This window comes from Phocoena phocoena, chromosome 15 (assembly GCF_963924675.1).
Source record: "Phocoena phocoena chromosome 15, mPhoPho1.1, whole genome shotgun sequence".
Classification (NCBI taxonomy): Eukaryota; Metazoa; Chordata; class Mammalia; order Artiodactyla; family Phocoenidae; genus Phocoena; species Phocoena phocoena.
In genome coordinates, this window is record NC_089233.1 from 4081448 (window position 1) to 4101537 (window position 20090).

General features: G+C 40.4%; 1 protein-coding gene across 1 annotated transcript in view; it reads right to left on the reverse strand.

Annotated features, from left to right (window-relative positions):
• Nucleotides 1-20090, reverse strand: part of RNF216 (ring finger protein 216) — a 170356-nt gene that overhangs the window by 101152 nt on the left and 49114 nt on the right. Inside the window, exons 6-9 of the mRNA XM_065892156.1 lie at nucleotides 18065-18167; nucleotides 16064-16228; nucleotides 8066-8180; nucleotides 4696-4835 (exon numbers count right to left, since the gene is read on the reverse strand). Of these exons, the coding sequence (XP_065748228.1) occupies nucleotides 4696-4835; nucleotides 8066-8180; nucleotides 16064-16228; nucleotides 18065-18167 (523 nt within the window). The remainder of the gene's footprint in view (nucleotides 1-4695; nucleotides 4836-8065; nucleotides 8181-16063; nucleotides 16229-18064; nucleotides 18168-20090) is intronic.

Here is a 20090-nt window from a genome sequence, read left to right on the forward strand (position 1 = left end):
AAGAAAGAAAGGTTTAAAAAAATATATATATATACATATATGCTTTTACATAAAATAAGAAAAGACAACCCAAAAACTATTAATAATGGTTTATGTATAGAGGGAGTTAGAGGACATGGGGAGGACAGACAGGACAGAGGCTAGATCTCTCTGAACGTTCCTTGTTTTATAGTTTTGACTTTAAAAATACTTTACATAACTGAACAACAGGATTAAATGAAAAAGAAATTAAAAACCAATTCCTTAAAACTTAAAAATAAACAGAAACAAATAAACTTCTTTGCTTACCAAGTTAATGGCATAACCACACACTTATTTCAAGTAACTTTATAATATTTTAATTTCAAATTCCTAATCTAAGTTATAAATAAATCCTAGACCGTATTTAGCAATATTATTGGTAATAATACTGGGTTGTTATTTGGGATCTACTAAGTATACAACATAGGATAAAGGAAATAAGTCATTATGGTAATGTAATTAAGAGCCAAGATTTTCAGCATAAGAGAAAAGAAATGCTTACATAAAATGAAAGAAGTAAAAAAAACCCTATAAACCAAAGTTGAAATAAAAATCTTAGTATGAACTTCCACTAAAAGAAAATATGACACCTTGGAAAAGTTGGTGATTCCAGGTCCAGGTTAGGAAAAGCAGAAGTTGAACCTGGGTCACCAGATGTGCCAGAAAGCAAGGATACTGTCAAAGAAAGATGACTAGGTCCAGGACAGAGGAACTAACTTGAAGGTGACGCCACTGGCCAAAGAAGGGACAATTTGGTCATCAAAAAGATGACCACAACCATCTTGCCAATACTTCAACACTCCTCTGATGAGGCTGGCAGTGATATTAGCAAATGTGGTGTTTTGATACTATACGGTGAAATGTGCCAACATCTGGAAGGTCTACATAACTCAGTGAACCGGTGTTTATGATAAAATCATGCATGGGTGAAATATCTGTTCGAACTGCAAGCTACACTAACAGATTTTAATGTAACAGATACAGTCACGGGTAACTCTATGACGGATGGATCAAGATGACAATTCTCCAAAAGTCCAATTTCTGTTTGAGATCCAGAATTTTATCATTGGACATAAATAATCACTTCATTCAGTTTTGAGAAAATTCCTGCTAAATACCTAATTTTGAATAATCATAGTTTTTCTGTCAGTCATTTTTTCAAGTAAATATGGTGGGTTTTTTTGGGGGGGGTAGGGAGAAGGGCCTAATTCAGCAGCTTGCAATTCGATGTTACAAATGTTTCTCCTTGAGAAAACCATCATAGTCAGTCAGTATGCAGCAAAAGCACTTTACGCATACATTCGGCCCTCCATATATGCAGGTTCTGCATCCACAGATTCAACAACCTCGAATCAAAATTATTTGGGGGAAAAAAATTCTAGAAAGTTCCAAAAACTTGAATTTACAGTGTGCTGCCAATTATTTACAGAGCATTTACATTGTATTAAGTGTTGTAAGTAATCTGGAGATGATTTACAGTATCCGGGAGGATATGTGTAGGTTATATGCAAATACTAAGCCATTTTATACAAAGGACTTGAGCATCTATAGATTTTGGTATCTGTGGTGGGGGTCCTGGAACCAACCCCCTGTGGATATGGAGGGACAATTGTACTTCCCATTTTGTCATACAGAGTATTGAAAAGATGTTTTCAAGGGTTAAAATTTCATAGAGTAATAATTTCAACTGCTTCATCAAAGCATCAAATACATTTTTAGACGACATGGGCTTTTTTTGTTGTGTTTTAAAATGTGAGTGCATGGTGGTGAAGAAAGTAATGATTTCCAGTAGAGTTTGGTGCCACTGGCTTGATTCATGCTAAGGCACCATTACTTTTGTTCCTCAGTACAAATTCAACAATGTGAAAAAGGTAAATATCGTCTTATCATGATAAGAGATCTGACGTCGCAGACATCCTAAAGAGTCTTGGGAAACCCAGGGGTCCATGGGGCAAACTTGAGAGTTGCTGGTCTAGAAAACACACTTCATTTTATTGCACTTTGCAGATAGTACCTTTTTTTTTTTTAAACAAACTGAAAGTTTGTGGTAACCCTGCATCAAGCAAGTCTATCAGTGCCATTTTTCCAACAGCATTTGCTTACTTCATGTCTCTGGTCACATTCTGGCAATTCTCGCAATATTTCAAACTTTTTCGTTATTATTATTACTGTATTTGTTATGGTGATCATACCATTGCAACTGTTTTGGGGTGCCATGAACTGCACCCATATAAGAGAGTGAACTTAATCGATAAATGTCATGTGTGTTCGGACTGTTCCACTGACTGGCCATTCCCCATCCTTCTCCCTCTTCTCCCGCCTCCCTATTCCTTGAGACACAACAATGCTGAAATTAGGCTAATTAATAACCCTACAATGGCCTCTAAGCATTCAAATGAAAGGAAGAGTGGCCCATCTCACTTTAAATCAAAAGCTAGAAACAATTTAAGCTTAGTGAGGAAGATATGTCAAAAGTCGAGACAGGCCAAAAGCTAGGCACCAAACAGTTGGCCAAGTTGTGAATGCAAAGGAAAAATTTTTGAAGGAGATTAAAAGTGCTACCCCAATGAACACACAATGATAAGAAAGTGAAACAGCCTTACTGCTGATATGGAGAAAGATTCAGTGGTCTGAACAGAAGATCAAACCAGCCACAATATTTCCTTAAGCCAAAGCCTAATCCAAAGCAAGGCCCTAACTCTCTTCAATTCTATGAAGGCTGAGAAATGTGAGGAAACTGCAGAAGTCTGAAGCAGGCTGAGGTTGATTCCTGAGGTTTAAGGAAAGAAGCCATCTCCATAACATAAAAGTGCCAGGTGAAGCAGCAGATGCTGACGTAGGAGCTGCAGCAAGTCCAGAAGATCCAGCTAAGATAATTAACCAAAGGTGGCCACACTAAACAACAGATTTTCAAATGTAGACAAAACAGCCTTATATTGAAAGATGTCATCTAGGACTTTCACTGCTAGAGAGGAGAAGTCAATGCCTGGCTTCAAAGGACAGGCTGACTCTCTTGTTAGGGGTTAATGCACCTGATGACTTGAAGCTGAAGCCAGTGCTCCTTTTACCATTCCAAAAATCCTAGGGCCCTTAAGAATTAGGCTAAATCTACTCTGTCTGTGCTCTACAAATGGAAACAAAGCCTGGATGACAGCATATCTGTTTATAACATGGTTTACTGAATATTTTAAGCTCATTGTTGAGAACTACTGCTCAGAAAAAGATTCCTTTCAAAATATTCCTTTACTGCTCACTAAAATGCTCCTGGTCACCTAAGAGCTCTAGCGGAGATGAACGAGATTAATGTTTCCATGCCTGCTAACAAAACATTCATTCTGCAGCCCATGGATCAAGGAGTAATTTTTGACTTGCAAGACTTATTATTTAAGAAATACATTTTGTAAGGCTTATACCTGCCATAGTGATTCCTCTGATGGATCTGGGGCAAAGTCAACTGAAAACTTCTGGAAAGGATTCACCATTCTACATGCAAAGAGGAATATTCATAATTTATGGGAAGATGTCAAAATATCAACACTAACAGGAGTTTGGAAGAAGCTGATCCCAATACGTGCGGATGACTTCAATGGAGAAATTAATTGCAGATGTGGCAGAAACAGCAAGAGGCCTAGAATTAGAACTGAACTGCTGCAATCTCATAATAAAGCCTTAACGGGCAAGGAGTTGCTTTTCATTGATAAGCAAAGAAAGCGGTTTCTTGAGATGGAAACTACTGGTGAAGATACTATGAAGATTGTTGAAATGACAACAAAGGATTCAGAAAATCACATAAACTTAGTTGATAAGGCAGCAGCAGCAGGATTTGAGGGGACTGACTCCAGTTTTGAAAGAAGTTCTACTGTGGGTAAAATGCTATCAAACAGCACTGCATGCTACAGAGAAATCATTCATGAAAGCAAGAATCGATCGATTCAGCAAACTTCATTATTGTCACATTTAAGAAATCTGGACAGCCACCCCAGCCTTCAGCAAGCACCACTCTGATCAGTCAGCAGCCACCAACACTGAAGCAAGACCCCTCACCAGCAAAACGATTATGACTGGCTGAAAGCACAGATGATGGTTAGCATATTTTAGCAATAAAAGTATATCTTAATTAAGGCATGGACATTTTTTTTTAGACATAATGCTATTGCATACTTACTAGACTACAGTGTAGTGTAAACGTAACTCTTCTATGCATTGGGAAACCAAAAAATTCATATGACTAGCTTTATTGCAATATTCACTTTATTGCGGTGGTCTGGAACTGAACCCGCAATATCTCCGAGATTTGTTTGTATTAAATAACCAACATATGTATATTCCAGTTGACTTGCACATTTGATAGTATATTTGGAAGAATTAAAGAGCTAAATGGAATCTCTGTTTTTTCCTCCATTTCCTCTAATTTCCACCATTAGAGGGTGAAGGAGGTGAAACAGATGTGTTTACTAAGCTCCAATTAAAATTCTCTAACATAAATCTGATTTATGAAACTGTGAACTTCAGCCAGTATCATTACAAAACCTAGTTTTGTTTTCCTTTTAAAAGTTTTATAGTTTATTCAAATGAACCACTTGAAAGAAAAGGCAAATCTTACAAGACAGTTTTATACTATGCCCTAACAGCAAACCAGAATCCCAGAAACACATTCCAAGCACATCTTCCTACCTCTGCCATTTCTTTGATTTTCTGCTCATAGAACTCCTGCTCTTGCTGCACAGCTGGAAGGAGAGCACGCCGGTCATAAGACCTACAATGTCGCCGCTTATTTTCCAGAAAGAACATCCTCTTTTCTATTTTTTTGTCACCTAGAAGATAAATGACAATGCAAAGTCATGCAGATAACTGTTCTGCTAGGAATCCAGGCAGCCATCCCAGTCCTCTGTGGCCTGGTCCTACAGAGGACGTTTAGTGACTTTCCCATAACATATTCTCTTTGGGAAAACTGGGCTCCGTACCATTCCCTAACATTCCACACACTTCCCGACTTTCTTCCTCTCCACCCCTCCCTCGCTCCTGCTTATTATAATCCAACTGGAAGGTCTCTCCTAGCCTGTCAGTACTGCACTGTGTGAATATACCACAATTTATTGTGCATTCACTACTGAGGACAGGTAGGTTTACAGTTTTGGGTTATTATGACCAGGGCTGCTATACATACGCCTGCAACTCAGCTGAGAATACGTGAAGGAGGAAAATTGCTGGATCAGCTTAGAAAACAGTGCTAGTTTTCCAAAGTGTCTGTTCCAATTTACACTCTCCCCCCACCAGCAATGTATGTGAGTTTCAATCACTCCACATTGTCCTCAGCACCTGATGACATCAGTTTTTAATTCGAGCCATTCTGGTAGATGCACATGTGTTTCATGCATGTTTAAAAAATTTTTTTATTTTGAAAATTTCAAAGACAGAAAAGAGCAGTACCTAGATTTACAATAAATAACACTTAGAATAAAAGCTAACAAAATGACAAGCGTCAAATCTTGCAGTTGGTCTGATTTAGTTTTTGTATTTCTTTGGTTAATTTGGTAATGTACATTTTCTAGAAAACTGTCTATTCCATCCAGATTTTCTATTTACTCAAAAAACCTTTTTGATAATCTCTTTTGATTTTATCAATATTTACTATACATTGATACATTTTATTTTTCCTCTTTTCTCTTATTCACTCTAGTTTTTTTTTTTTTTTTTTACTCTCACTAGTTTTTAAAAATTAAAACATTTTTTTTCATTATTTAGAAAACCAGTTTTTGGTTCTCTATTCTGTTCCATCTATCTGTCTATATTTCTGCCAAGCCCACCTGGTTTTCTTTTCAAAGAGTATTTATTTATTTTATTTTTTTGGCTGCATTGGGTCTTAGCTGCAGCACACGGGATCTTTGTTGCGGCATGCAGGATCTTTCGTTACAGCGCTTGTACTTAGTTGCCCTGCGGCATGTGGGATCTTAGTTCCCCGAGCAGGCATTGAACCCGTGGTCCCCTGCATTGGAAGGTGGATTTTTAACCACTGGACCACCAGGGAAGTCCCAAGACCACCTGGTCTTAATCACTGTAGCTATGTAGTAAGTCTTGAAATCCAGTAGACTGATTTCTCCCACTTTATTTTTCTTTTTAAAAATCACTGGGACTTCTCTGGTGGCGGAGTGGTTAAGAATCTGCCTGCCAATGCAGGGGACATGGGTTCGAGCCCTGGTCTGGAAAGATCCCACATGCTGCGGAGCAACTAAGCCCGTGTGCCACACTACTGGGCCTATGCTCTAGAGCCCTCGAGCCAAAACTACTGATAAATAAATAAATGTAAAAAAAGAAATCATTTTAGCTATTCTAGTACCCTGCCTTTCCATATAAATTTTAGGATAATTTTAGGATACCTTGCCTGTATCTACAAAAAAATCTTGCTGGGATTTTGACAGAAATTACATTAAGCATGGTACCAATTTGGGGAGGATTTACATCTTCACTGAGTCTTCCAATCCATGAACACAGTACGTTTCTCCATTTATTTATATTTTCTTTGATTTCCTTCTTCATTGTTTTGTAGTTTTCATCATAAGTCCTGTACATGTATTGTCAGATTCACATCTAAGTATTTAATTTTTTTCAGAGCAACTTTACTTTTCAAATTATTTATTTATTTATGGCTGTGTTGGGTCTTTGTCGCTGCGCGCGGGCTTTCTCTAGCTGCAGTGAGTGAGGACTACTCTTTGTTGTGGCGCGTGGACTTCTCATTGAGGTGGCTTCTCTTGTTGCAGAGCGTGGACTCTAGGTATGTGGGCTTCAGTAGTTGTGGCACGTGGGCTCAGCAGTTGTGGCTCATGGGCTCTAGAGCGCAGGCTCAGCAGTTGTGACGCACCGGTTTAGTAGCTCTGTGGCATGCACGATCTTCCCGGACCAGGGATCAAACCCGTGTCCCCTGCATTGGCAGACGATTCTTAACCACTGCGCCACCAGGGGAGTCCCAGGAAGGTACATTTTTGGCTTGATATAAAGGAATAACTTTCTAAAAGACATAGCTGACCAGCAAGGGAGTAGATCATCTTGTGAAGTGGTACTTTCTTTTCTCTACCACTGAAAGTCAGAAACAAATACTGAATGACTATGTATTAGGGATGCCTAGTTAACTGTGGATAAATTCAGCTGAATGAAAAACCACCTATACACTGTCCCCACTTCCATTCTGCCACAGATCTGTGAGAATGTCATGTCAGGAGGGCACTGCTTCACAGAGTAGCTTGGCGAACTTAGAAGTCAGAACCTAGGACGTTTTCTTTTAGATCCTGAAGAGTTCAAAAATTCAAATACTTTCCAACTCTATAACTATCTCATGGATTTTTCATTTAGTCACACCTGAAGTCATGAAATTAATTACAGATGTAACAGAAAGACACATAGGAAAAAAGGAAAGGGAAATATTCTTATTTATGACATAATCTACAGGAAAAGTTGAAGTGGACTCTCAGACACAAGCAACTAAGATCAAATTTGTTGCAAAATTCAGCAAGTTTACCTTGGCGGGGGGTGGGGAGTTAGACCTGAAGTAACCTCTTTGAAAGAGCTTTCAGCAGTTACTTCATAAATATGAATAACAGAATTTTAAATAAACAGCTTAAGTGGCAGTTTAAGAGCTGTTTGGTTTTTTTCTGTGTAGAAGCTACTCTCTCAGGTGTGTAAGTGCCTCCTCTGCAGTAAGCAGTCAATCACTGGTCTAGCTTTTACTATGTAGTGAAAGGCTAATTCTTGTCAAACCTTCAAGACCTCTCTTCCCCCCAAGCTGAAGAATGTCCCCAAGCACTTTTCCACATGTGAATCTAACACTGCACACAATTTTCCCGTCATGGTGTATCCTAAACAGAAAGATGACAAACGTAGCCACTTTCTAAAAACACCAATGTGCCATCAGAGCAGTCACGTCGGTGACACTCCTCAGACTGCTGTAACAGGGCATTTCTAAGCAGCCACACCACGACTCCCCTTACAGGCTGTGTGGGAGCAGATGGCTCTGCAAACACCATCAGCAACACTCACATTTGGCCATTACCTTGTTCAAATTTGAAATCTATGTAAGAATACTGATTCATTTCTTTTCTCTTTTTTCTTTTTCCACTGGTTTCTGGCGATAGCTCCTGCCATTTTTTAATGGCATCAGAAAAGGCCTAAAAATTGAGAAAGGGAAAGGTTACCGCTGTAAATGGGACAAAAAAAGTACATGAAACATCAGCAATCCCTAAATCTCGTTGTGACTCACAGCTATCTTCCCTACATGGCTTACCAGAAAAGGCAGCAGGCAAAATAAACAGGTAGCATTTTATTATTTTCATTTTCTCTTTCAACAACTGCTACAATGGTAGAACCAAATGCTTACTGATAAAGGTACACAAGAAAATAGAAACTACTGAAGCTGTCCTTAAATAAGCACAGGTTAAATCACGTAACAAATGGCTACGAGTTATATTTTACAGGCAGCATCTTACATGGTGTTTCCCTGGTCAACACTCCCTCCTCCACTTCCCCCACATTCTCGTTGCTTTCACCCACATCCCCACTTTGTACTGAACACGGGAGTGCAAAATTCTTATGCCAGTGATAATCCCTTTTCTTCCATTCCTTTAGCTTCTCCCCCTTTTTACATCTTTCCAATAGGCATTTAAAGGTGCTCAAGTCTCTGCCATCTTAAAAAAAAAGAAAACCTTTCATTCCCTGACCTCCTTCCTCTTCCAGCTATCAGCCCTTTTCTTCTTCCTCTTCTTTGTAGCCAAACTTATCAAAAGAGCAATTTGTACATCATTCCATCACCTCGCCTCCCACAAGCGGCCAACTCCCTCTAACCTGGCCTCTACCCCACCTTTTCACTTGCTAATCTTCCTAACGCGGGGCTAACTCCTCACCTCACTGGATCTCTCAGCAGCACGAACAATGCTGCCTGCTCCACTCTCCTGACTTCCTCCTTCCTCGCTGCCTGCTGCTCTACCTAGTTTTTCCATGTTGGGAGTCCTCAAGGCAGCCTTGGCTCTCTTCTTACCCGACAGTCTCTCTAGGTACACTTCATCCAGGCTGGTACGGTCACCTTCCATATGCTGACGACTCTCAAAATCCCTTCTCCAGTTCGTATTTCCCACCTTTTTTGTCCATTCAGCCAACCAATGAATTGCTTTTACTTGGATGTCTCACAGGCCCCACCCAGCATGCTGGCAGTTCAGCGTTTCCCAGACAGAATTCATGATTCCTAAGGATCACCCTTGCATCTTAATCTACCTCCTACCTCCCTTCCTTTTCAAAGCTCCTAAGTTTGGGAACCACCATTCGTTGTGCGCGCCTCCTATAAGCTAAGCACTACATGTGGCCCTTTCAAGTCCTTACTTATTTAATTCTCACAACAATCCTCTGAGGGAGGTATTATTTATTTTATAGTAGAGGGAAGCAAGGCTTAGAGAAAGGAACTCGCCCCCAGTCAAACCTTAATTAAAGCTAGTATAGGAAGTCAGGCCAGTCTCGGAACTAAAGCTCCTCTCTTTGACATCACCTTGCCCTCAGATTTCAGTGAAAGCCCATCAAGAGCTGGCCAACAGCAAGATTCATCTTGCCACCTCTCTATATCCCGGATCAACGTCCTCCACAGCTGCAGTGCCTCCTCCCTTGCTTTCTGTTTCTTCTTTCTGTCCCACTACCCAAGGTGTTCCCCACAAACCCTTAGGCACCAATCTTAAAGTCACATATTTGTACTCAGCTGCAAAACTACTAACCTATACCAAGTTTTATCTACAGGTGAAACCCCACCCTTGAACCAGGGCTATGTGCAAAAACCCAGGAAAGGAAGCAGGATAAGTTATTATTATCTGCATTTTAAAAATGAGGTAATTAAACGGTAGATGTCATTTATCAGCGACTGATTACTGGAATGTGAACTCAGAGCTCATAACTGGTAGGTAGTCTACTGGGTTTTCAACCACACTACACTGTCATAAAACACAGAAGCTTCTGGGACTTCCCTGGCAGTCCAGTGGTTAAGACTCCACGCTTCCAATGCAGGGGGCCCGGGTTCAATCCCTGGTCAGGGAACTAGATCCTGCATGCTGCAACTAAAAGATCCCACATGCCACAGCTAAGACGTGGTGCAGCCAAATAAATAAATATTAAACAAACAAACAAACAAAAAACATAGAGGCTCCTGACTGCAAGAACTGAGGTCATTACCTTGGTCCCATTTAATACTGTTTCTAGTTAGCAGGAAAAAAAATCCATATATATGAACACAAACTCATACTTGTCAGGAAGCTGTACCTTAAAACAAATGTTGCCTAAAAATTAAAGGCACCTCCAAAATCTTACCTTAATAGTTATATTAACATTCATTACTTATCTTTTTTTGTTTTTTTCTGGTCGTGCCTCTCAGCTTGCGGGATCTCAGTTCCCCTCAGGGACTGAACCTGGGCCACGGCAGTGAAAGCGCCGAGTCCTAGCCACTAGACCACCAGGTAACTCCCTACTTATCCTACTGACTAATGGTCCAGTAGACAAATAAAATTAGAGAATCAGAATTCCTTCCTTTCGAGACCTGCTAGTTATAATTCATACCTGCACAACCAAAAGGCATCACAGTTACTTTTTCTTACCTTTTAGCCTTTCACATATTATTCCTCTAGTGAAAGCATCTTTAAGACCTTGTTCAAATGACATCTTCATTTCTTTCCTAGTGCCCTCATGCACCTTTATTCACTCTATTTTATAAGACTCATCACATCGCTTTAGCCTTTTTTTTTAACTTTAATCTTCTCAAACAGACTGAAAACTCTTTGGAAAGAAGCTAATTTGTATTCTACGCATGTCAGTGTCCTCAGGGTCTAGTCAGTAACTACCACAAAGTAAGTACCCCAAAAACCTAGCAGGAAGAACACAGAACAGACAATGAAGAAAAAATCTTTAAAATTTTCCTTTTTTTGTTTCTGGCACTTTTCCCTCCAGCCTGCTCACACTCACAAATCAAATACCCACTCAAAGTATTCGTTTTGAGAATCAAGGATACAGTCTGGTAAGATTTTTGGGCCATCTCTGACAACAGCCAAACTTCTTTTAAGGGATGACCTAAAAACACGACAATGGTCATGTGATGATGCAAAAGCTGAGAAGTAGACAGAGACTCCTCTGTGGAGCCTGGTAGAAAGGTCAGGTCCAGAGACAGGGATATGTTACCTGCATGGAGACAGAGATGACCATTCAAGTACACAGAGGGAGAAATCTAGGAAGCCTGGGTAGTCAATACCCTGAGAACGACCACCTCAGAGAAGAGAAGTCAAGGGGTGGGTTAAAAAAGATGGCCCTGTCCACTAGCATTAAGCTCCATGAAGGAAGGGAACCTCTATATTTACTGTGACATTCCCAATGTGTGACCTATGGCAGGCATTCAACAAACTGCCTGAAAGAAAGAGGTAGTCACATCTGGGGCAGAATTATTGAGAAGAATTAGGAGGGGAAATAATTTTCAACCCAGTGGAACCATCAGTCAAGCATGACATGAGTGTGTAAAGGAAGACACAGAAAGTTGTCAGGATCTAGAATACAGAAAATTAATCTTTGTCAAAAGGCAAAGGGAATTCCCAAGATAACAGCTATGCAGCAGGCATGAAGAACAATCCGAACAGACTGGAGTCTACCAGCAGATGAATGGATAAAGAAGGTGTGGAATATACATACAATGGAATACTACTCAGCCATAAAAAAGAATGAAATGTTGCCATATGCAACAACATGGATGGGCTTAGAGGGCATTATGCTAAGTGAGATAAGTCAGACAGAGAAAGACAAATACTGCATGATATCACTTACATGCAGAATCTAAAAAATACAACAAACTAGTGAATATAACAAAAAAGAAACAGACTCACATATACAGAGAACTAGTGGTTACCAGTGGGGAGAGGGAAGGGGAGAAGGGAAATATAGGGATGGGGAATTAAGAGGTACAAACTATTAGGTATAAAGTAAACTAAAAAGGACATATTGTACAACACAGGGAATATAGCCAGTATTTTATAATAACTATAAATGGAGTATAACCTTTAAAAATTGTGAATCACTATACTGTACACCTGTAACTTAGGTAATATTGTACAGCAAGTACACTTTAATTGAAAAAAAGAAAAAAAAAGAAATGAGAACTGACAGGTTTGACAATAAGCAAAACTAGAATACGAACAACTTTCAAGTTGTTGGGTGTGGAAAGATTTACCCAGAGTCAAAAAACAAAACAACAAAAAAAAGCAAATGAAAAAACCAAGGCAAGTGATTTTTAACTCTATGAAAAATACAAAATTCAAAAAAAGGAAACGTTACCATAGTACATTACTTGCCCTAGCAGTGAACATTTCCATAGTCATAACAATGACAATTCTAAAAACAGATTTAAAAAAAGCTGTGTGCATTTAAAAGATGAGTGTGTGTTAGATCTAGAACCTCCATCTACCATAAAGAGTAAACTATAACAAACGAATCAAGCATAATAATATGTTCATAAATGTGGAGGTAAATACCAGGAAAAAAAACATATTAAAGAGGATGAAGAAGGGGGCTTCAGCCTGCCATTTACAAAATTATAAATGAGCATTTTGCCACTATTGTATTTTATTTATTTAAAAAAATTTTTGGCCGCGCTGCACAGCATGCAGGATCTTAGTTCCCTGACCAGGGATTGAACCCACACCCACTGCAGTGGAAGTGCAGAGAGTTTTAATCACTGGACAGCTAGGGAAGTCCCTGATTTTTTAAACTATGGAAATTAATTAGTTTGATAAAAATAAACATTCATTTTAAGAAGTAGTTCCTGTTGTGAATTTTAAGGATGACCAGTTCTCTCCAGTTTAGAAGTTATTCATTGAAAACACTTAGTGCTGATAGCATTTCTGTCCCTACAGAACTTTACAACCAGAAGAAACATTACTGCAGCTGCACTGGGGTCTCCAAGAAGCTCACCCACAGGATACACCCATAAAAAGAGTGGAGCTAAAATATCCACAAGTGCACACACATGCGGGTAGAGTCTTCCTGCACTCTGGGCCTCCATACGACAGGCTTGGAACAAACCAGAGTGGGCCCTGCTGGTCACAGGCCTCTCTAGCATGAATTCAGCCCTGCAAACCTAAGGAGGCCGAACCACGCAAGGCTCTTGTGCTCTTGTACTACACTAAGGACCAACTCTGAAGATAGCACTGAGTAACCGTTAAGTAAAATGGTTTGAAAATTATTCTGTAGCACACAGAGCGAAGTGTGAAGGGATGGGAACTTGTTACTGAAACTTGATATATGTGAGGCACTGTGTTATAGGCCTGCTATATATTATCTCATCTAATTCTCACATTACTCATCTAGGACATCCACTATTTACTAACAGAAAACTGAAGCTCTGCAAGTTTAAGACACTTGTTCAAAGTCACACACCAAGTGGCAGAAGTAGAATTAAAATTCATGAGAGAGAAAAAAAAATCAAACCTAAGTTTGATCAAGATTCTAGATGTAACCATCAATTTATACAAAATTGAGGGGACAGAGGAATCATTTAATTACAATGCAGGGGTGCAGTTAGCAAAATCTAGACTGTGAAAACCTGTAAGATAAAACAACCCAGTTTTCCCCAACAAATAGGCAGTAAGGAAAAATAAAGGGGGAAGAAAGAGAGAGAGCTTACAGATTTTTAAAAAGAGATTTAAGAAGTTATCAATCAACTGCAATAAACAGATTTTACTTGGAACTCTATGACCAAACAAGCTAAAGATTTTTGACATATTCAGAGAAATCTGAATGCTGACTGGATATCTGATGATGTTAATTTTTAAGCTGCGAGAATGGTATTTTGATTGTGTTTTAAAAATTATTTTGTCCTTTTTTTTTTTTTTTTTGCGTTACGTGGGCCTCTCAATGCTGTGGCCTCTCCCGCCGCGGAGCACAGGCTCCGGACGCGCAGGCCCAGCGGCCATGGCTCACGGGCCCAGCCGCTCCGCGGCATGTGGGATCTTCCCGGACCGGGGCACGAACCCGCGTCCCCTGCATTGGCAGGCGGACTCTCAACCACTGCGCCACCAGGGAAGCCCCTATTTTGTCTTTGTATTTATCTTTTAAAGATAAATACTGAAATACCTATGGATGAAAAAAATGAAATGAAGCTTGGAATTTACTTCACAACAGTCTGGGAGGGAGAAGTGTGTAGGGGTGGAAATACAATACAACAAGACTGGGCAGGAGCTGATAATTGCTGAAGCTGAGTGACAGTAAGCAGGGGTTTTTTACAATATCATCTTTACTTCTGTATGTGTTTGATGTTTATAGTAAAAAGTAAAAAAAAGAGAAATCCACGGAGAATTGACTTTGTCTTCAGTCAGCATACCCTCCCAAAGCAATCATCATGTTTGGGGAGTGGCACAGGGAAGACATGCTATTGCTCAAACTAGGAAGCATCTCCGGGTGTGTTTCCTACATCCCTGTCCACGTGAGTGTAACTTCCTACAAGGCAGAAGTCTTGTGCACTATGTCCATAGAGCAGGGAGACTTTCTGATTGAGCACATCAGATATTAGCTTCTGTCAAACATTATTTCTCCTTAAACACCTTACATTCATTCAAATAGTCCAACCCACCTCTTTCCAAAATCCTGCAAATTTTTAAATTACCCACTAAAACAAGCAGACACCATAAAAATATAAAGGGCCAGAAAAACAAGGAAAAGGATAAGGAAGGTATGAACAAGAACTGAGCCACAAAGCCCTACAACCTCCCACCCATATAACTAGTAGGCCTTCAGTGGGGAGAAGCATGTGCGAGCACAGTTACTCTTACTGATCTCAGGATGGCGGCAGGGACGTTACCAATGAGGACCAGCCCACACCCAGACCACAGGGGCTGTCTCCTGCTGCTGCCCTCTTACTTCTCATCTAGGCTCCCTGGGAGCTCAGAAAAGGTGTGAGGCACCAAAGCGTCAGTAAAGACACCAGGCAGGGCCTAAAGATGAAAGAGCCCCTTCTTTCTCAAGGTCGTTATTTTGGGGGGGAAGCTCATTCATTTTTCAATGACAATACGGACATTCCCTCTTTAGCATGGGGAATGAGACTCAGAAACAGAAGGCACTATCTCTGTGTTCCCTTCAGAGTAATTTTACCTAAAATGAACCTACAATTAGGAGTTTGTTGCCAGCTGCCTAGATGTTATCAATCTAAAGGTGGAAGGGGCCTACACGCAGCAAATTCACCAATGTTCACCTTCTTTCAGGATATGACCCAGTGGGTGTTTTAACCGTTAAAGTAACTCCACATTTGCTTGTCTTCTGGAAAGAAAAGCACACTGTCTGCTGAGAATCACCAGAACTTCAGCAGGAGAAATGGATTTAAAGGCAGGAGAAAGAGGAACAAGTCAAGGACCTGCTGGTGCTCACTCTTCCATCCTGGCTGACTGCCATGAAACGGGCACTGTACAATGGACTTCACTAAATGAGGCACGTCTGCTACCCACTAGTGACCAGCACCCTTCCAAGCCCTGGAACAGAGGCCCTTACATGGAACCTTATTTAGGGCCCAGAAGAAAAAAAAAAAACCTCGAGAGCTTTCAGTTAGCTGCCTACTCGCTTCTGAGGCAAACCACCACTCCCTGGGCAGAGCTGGGTTCTGGGCCCTTTACAGACTCTACATGTAACTGCTAACTGAGCCATCTGGGGGAGGACTGTGGTGGCCAGCTCCAAGTCAGAAAGCAGATGAGGGAGGAATAGCACTGAAATGCATCTTTTAAACTCTAGTCATCCGCATTCCATGGGAAAATTCATTACCTTCCATGTCTTTATGGTCAAACCAGAACCTCCCTGCTTCTAATATGTATTTCTTTTCATTCAGTTCTTCCTGATCAGCAAATACCTTTGTCTATTTACCTTCGCCCTGACAAACTCCTTAGCTCTTTACCATCATAAACCATGCCAATTTCCACAAGCTGAACTCTTCATTCTGTTATCATGGGAAGGAGTAGTTAGTCAAGAGGTGTGACCCCAGCAGGAAGACCGAGTAGAGCACCTTTCGGGTGATTGCATAGTGTCCTTTGAGCTCATGCAGGGCCCACTTGATGTCCTGACTGCTGAGCATTTTGAAGTCGGCCATCAGGAGGTCAGCAGCTTGGATGAAGCAGCGCTGGTCAAGAGGAGCCAATTTAGAATAGTCAAAAAAGTCTATTTTAGGCAACTGAAATGAGAGAGAGGCACAACATTAGAGGCCAGACAGTGCATTTCCTACGAGGGGGAAATCATTTGAAGAATTATTTACTACAGAATAGAATAATCTGACTTGTACTCATAATTACTCTAAAGGAGAATACCAACCCTGAATAGAGATGAAGAAATGACAGTTCAGAGAGGGTAAACAGTCTGTCTGGAGTCTGAAGACTAGTTTTACTAGTTGGAACTATGAAAAAGTATAGCTGGGGATTTGAACCCAATTTTTTAGCCATTTTCTTTTCACAAAATGTTTAGAAAAATGAATTTTCTTCCAGCTACAAAATACAGGCATACTTCAGGGAAACTGCGGGTTTGGTTCAAGACCACTGCAATAAAGTTAGTATCACAATAAAACGAGTCACACAAATATTTTGGTTTCCCAATGCAAAGAAAAGTTAAAGTTATGTTTACACCATACCGTAGTCTAGTAAGCGTGCAACAGCATATGTACAAAAAATAAAAAAGTACATGCTGCAATTAATAATTTATTGCTGGGCTTCCCTGGTGGCGCAGTGGCTGAGAGTCCGCCTGCTGATGCAGGGGATGTGGGTTCGTGCCCCAGTCCGGGAAGATCCCACATGCCGCGGAGCGGCTGGGCCTGTGAGCCATGGCCGCTGAGCCTGCGCTCCGCAATGGGAGAGGCCACAACAGTGAGAGGCCCGCGTACCGCAAAAAAAAAAAAAAAAAAATGTACTGCTAAAAAATGTTAACCATCATCTGAGCTTTCAGCAAGTCAATCTTTTTGCAACAGTAACACCAAAGGTCACTGATCACAGATCACCATGACAAATGCAGTAATAAAGTCAGAAATCTTATGAGAATTACCAAAATATGACATAGAGACACGAGGTGAACAAATGCTGTTGGAAAAATGGCACCAACAGATTTGCTCAAGGCAGGATTGCCACAAACCTTCAATTTGTAAAAAACATTGTAACATCTGAAAAGTACAAAAGTAAAGAGCAATAAAATGAGTAACACCCATACATAAAAGAAAGAGTCAAAAAGAATTTGTGGTAAGTAGAAGGATGGTACAACAGATCCCAGTGAAGCAGTTCTGAACTATACTTTCCTTCAACAGCTTAACACACTAAATGCTAGTCTGGATCACAAATGAAGACAATGATTAAGATTTCTAAAAACCAAACTTTATATCTTGATACAGGATTTGGTTACACAGGTGTATGTACTGTATATAAATCTTATACAAAAAGAAAAACTGTAAACAGACATTAAACTCTAGGCAATAATCTGCATGCTAAAGTATTTACGGGGCAGTGTATTGATGTTTTTGCAATTTACTTTGAAGTGCATTATAATGAAATAAAATATGAGAGGAATGTGCTGATGGACACAGGGATGGACATGTGACAAAATGGACATAGTAAAATGTTAACTTTTAATAGTCCTGCTGGTGGATATATAGGTAATCAATGGAAAAGCCTTCTGACTTTACTGTATGTTTGAAAATTTCATAATAAAATGTTAAAAAAAAACCTAAAATGATACAAATAATCTGGTCCAATTCTTGTTTATCTTAGGAACTTCCTTTGTAGGATTAAAGATATGGAGGATTTGTTTAATTCTTTGTGGGGAAGGGAAGATAGAGTTACAATGAAAGAAGTCAAATACAAAATTCAAAGTGACTCAGATGGAGAAATCCCACTAAAATATATATTCTGAAATCCTCTTTTCCTGGATTGTCTTAAAAAATGTGTCTTGACAAAGCAGTTTATTCCCTTAAAAATGATGAAAAGAGCAGAGCATTTCCAAGTAGACACTGCAAAACAAGAGCACAACTTGCCTTTATCTCATCTTGGCTGGCAAGCAGGCTGCTATTGGGATTGATAAGGACTCTATCTTCTCTCTTTGGATAATCTGGATTTTCCAGAAGAAAATTACAAAGTCTGCAAAAATAAATGATGTTACTTTCATAGTGCTTCCAAATCCCACACCTGCCCATTGATTCAAATGTAATGTGTGAAAATAAAGTTTCTAGACACACATTATAATCGACCTATCAGGGAATTAAAATGTTTGCAGATCAGAAAAACAAAACAAATAAACAGACAAAAGACAGTTACACTGAATCTCTATTTTTACTTGCTAATTTAAAAAGTAATATACATACTGAAATATAAACTCTGAAGTTTTTCTATTAGTTGCGTATCAATATAATGAAGTCACTGAAATTCTTACTGGTTGAACTGTATGGGGAAAAGTTTGTATTTACATTCACAATTAAAAATAGTTTTCTGGGCTCCCCTGGTGGCGCAGTGGTTGAGAGTCCGCCTGCCGATGCAGGGGACACGGGTTTGTGTCCCGGTACGGGAAGATCCCACATGCCGCGGAGCAGCTGGGCCCGTGAGCCATGGCCGCTGACCCTGTGTGTCCAGAGCCTGTGCTCCGCAACGGGAGAGGCCACAAGAGTGAGAGGCCCGCGTACCGCAAAAAAAAAAAAAAAAGTTTTCTAAGAGTTAATAAATGGAACATAAAAGACCTTCTACTAATTCATTAATACTTCTTTTAACCCTACGGTAATAAATCCCCATGACAATCTGAGGGATGCTCAGTTTACTGTAAGGCTGAAGGAACAGACCATGTTTGCTTAAGAGCAGACTCTCTTCATACCAAACTAACAACCTTGTCTTTTTATCACTACTATGAAACACTTCAAAATTAAGGATATAGAGAATAAGATAACATGAGAGATGTATCACCACCCAGATTTACAAATGTTAACTAAAGGCCCTTCACCCTAACAACCAAAGAAGCAACGAACGGTACTCCTGGGATGATTCCACACAGACAAGTACAGCCTGGCGGTATGCAGCACAAGCCACTTCAGTAGCAAGAAAGCTTCCCAGTTACAGGGCAACCGGGGCTTCCCGTCTCCTCCACCTTCCTTCCCTTGCTCCTGCAGATTCTGAAGATGACCCCACTGCCTCGAAGGTGCCCCACCATGATTCTCACTCAACTCCCTTCTCCCCAGGTCTCTCCTGTCCAGTGTCAGGAGCGCAGCCTCTAATTAAGACAGGTCTAGCAGGAAGAAGACAGAGAAAAGGTGCTCACCTCCAGCTCCTCTTCTCACCAAGGGCCAGTGTGTGGGGACTAAAAACTAGGGAGGCATGCTTCTTTTGCAATCCCCCTCAGGGCCCTCAGCACTGGCCGGAATACAAAGCCCAACTGCAAAGCCCCCTCTTCCTCCTACTCCAGGACCGGTCAGCACATCTCAACACCTTTTTCTTCATCATCACTACCAGGAGTCCCATGCTTCTTATTGTTAAGCTCTCCTCTTCCTATCACCACGCCCAGTCTCTGGAACATAATGCCAGAGGCCCGGAGAGTGAAAAACCCCTTTCCCATATTACAGTAGCAGCAAGCGGAGACACCCCTAGTCAAGAATTCTGAGCACATTTCCCATTTAAAGCATTGTCACTGATGGTGACTCTTTGTTCCAGTACAAACTGATGAGCACCACAGGTTATACAGATCCCTGAAGGCTAACCTGAGAATCATTCATTGTTAAGAACCCAGTATTTGTGGAGAAAGGCACGAAGTTCCAAACAACCCCTTTAACATGCACAACTGGACATACTACAAACCAGATGTGGAATAGCTCCTCCATTCCAATCTTACCTGTTTGTAACGTTCTGATAAGTGTGGCTACCACAGGCCAACAAACTGCCCCCAAACCAGGAATTTGGGGAAAGATAAAAAGGTCAAATATAAAGAATCTTCTTTAATAGAATAGCCATGCATGAGTGAAGCCAGAGGTCTCCTAAGTGGGATGCATGGAAGATGATCTGCTAGGGTGTTGGAAGAAAGTA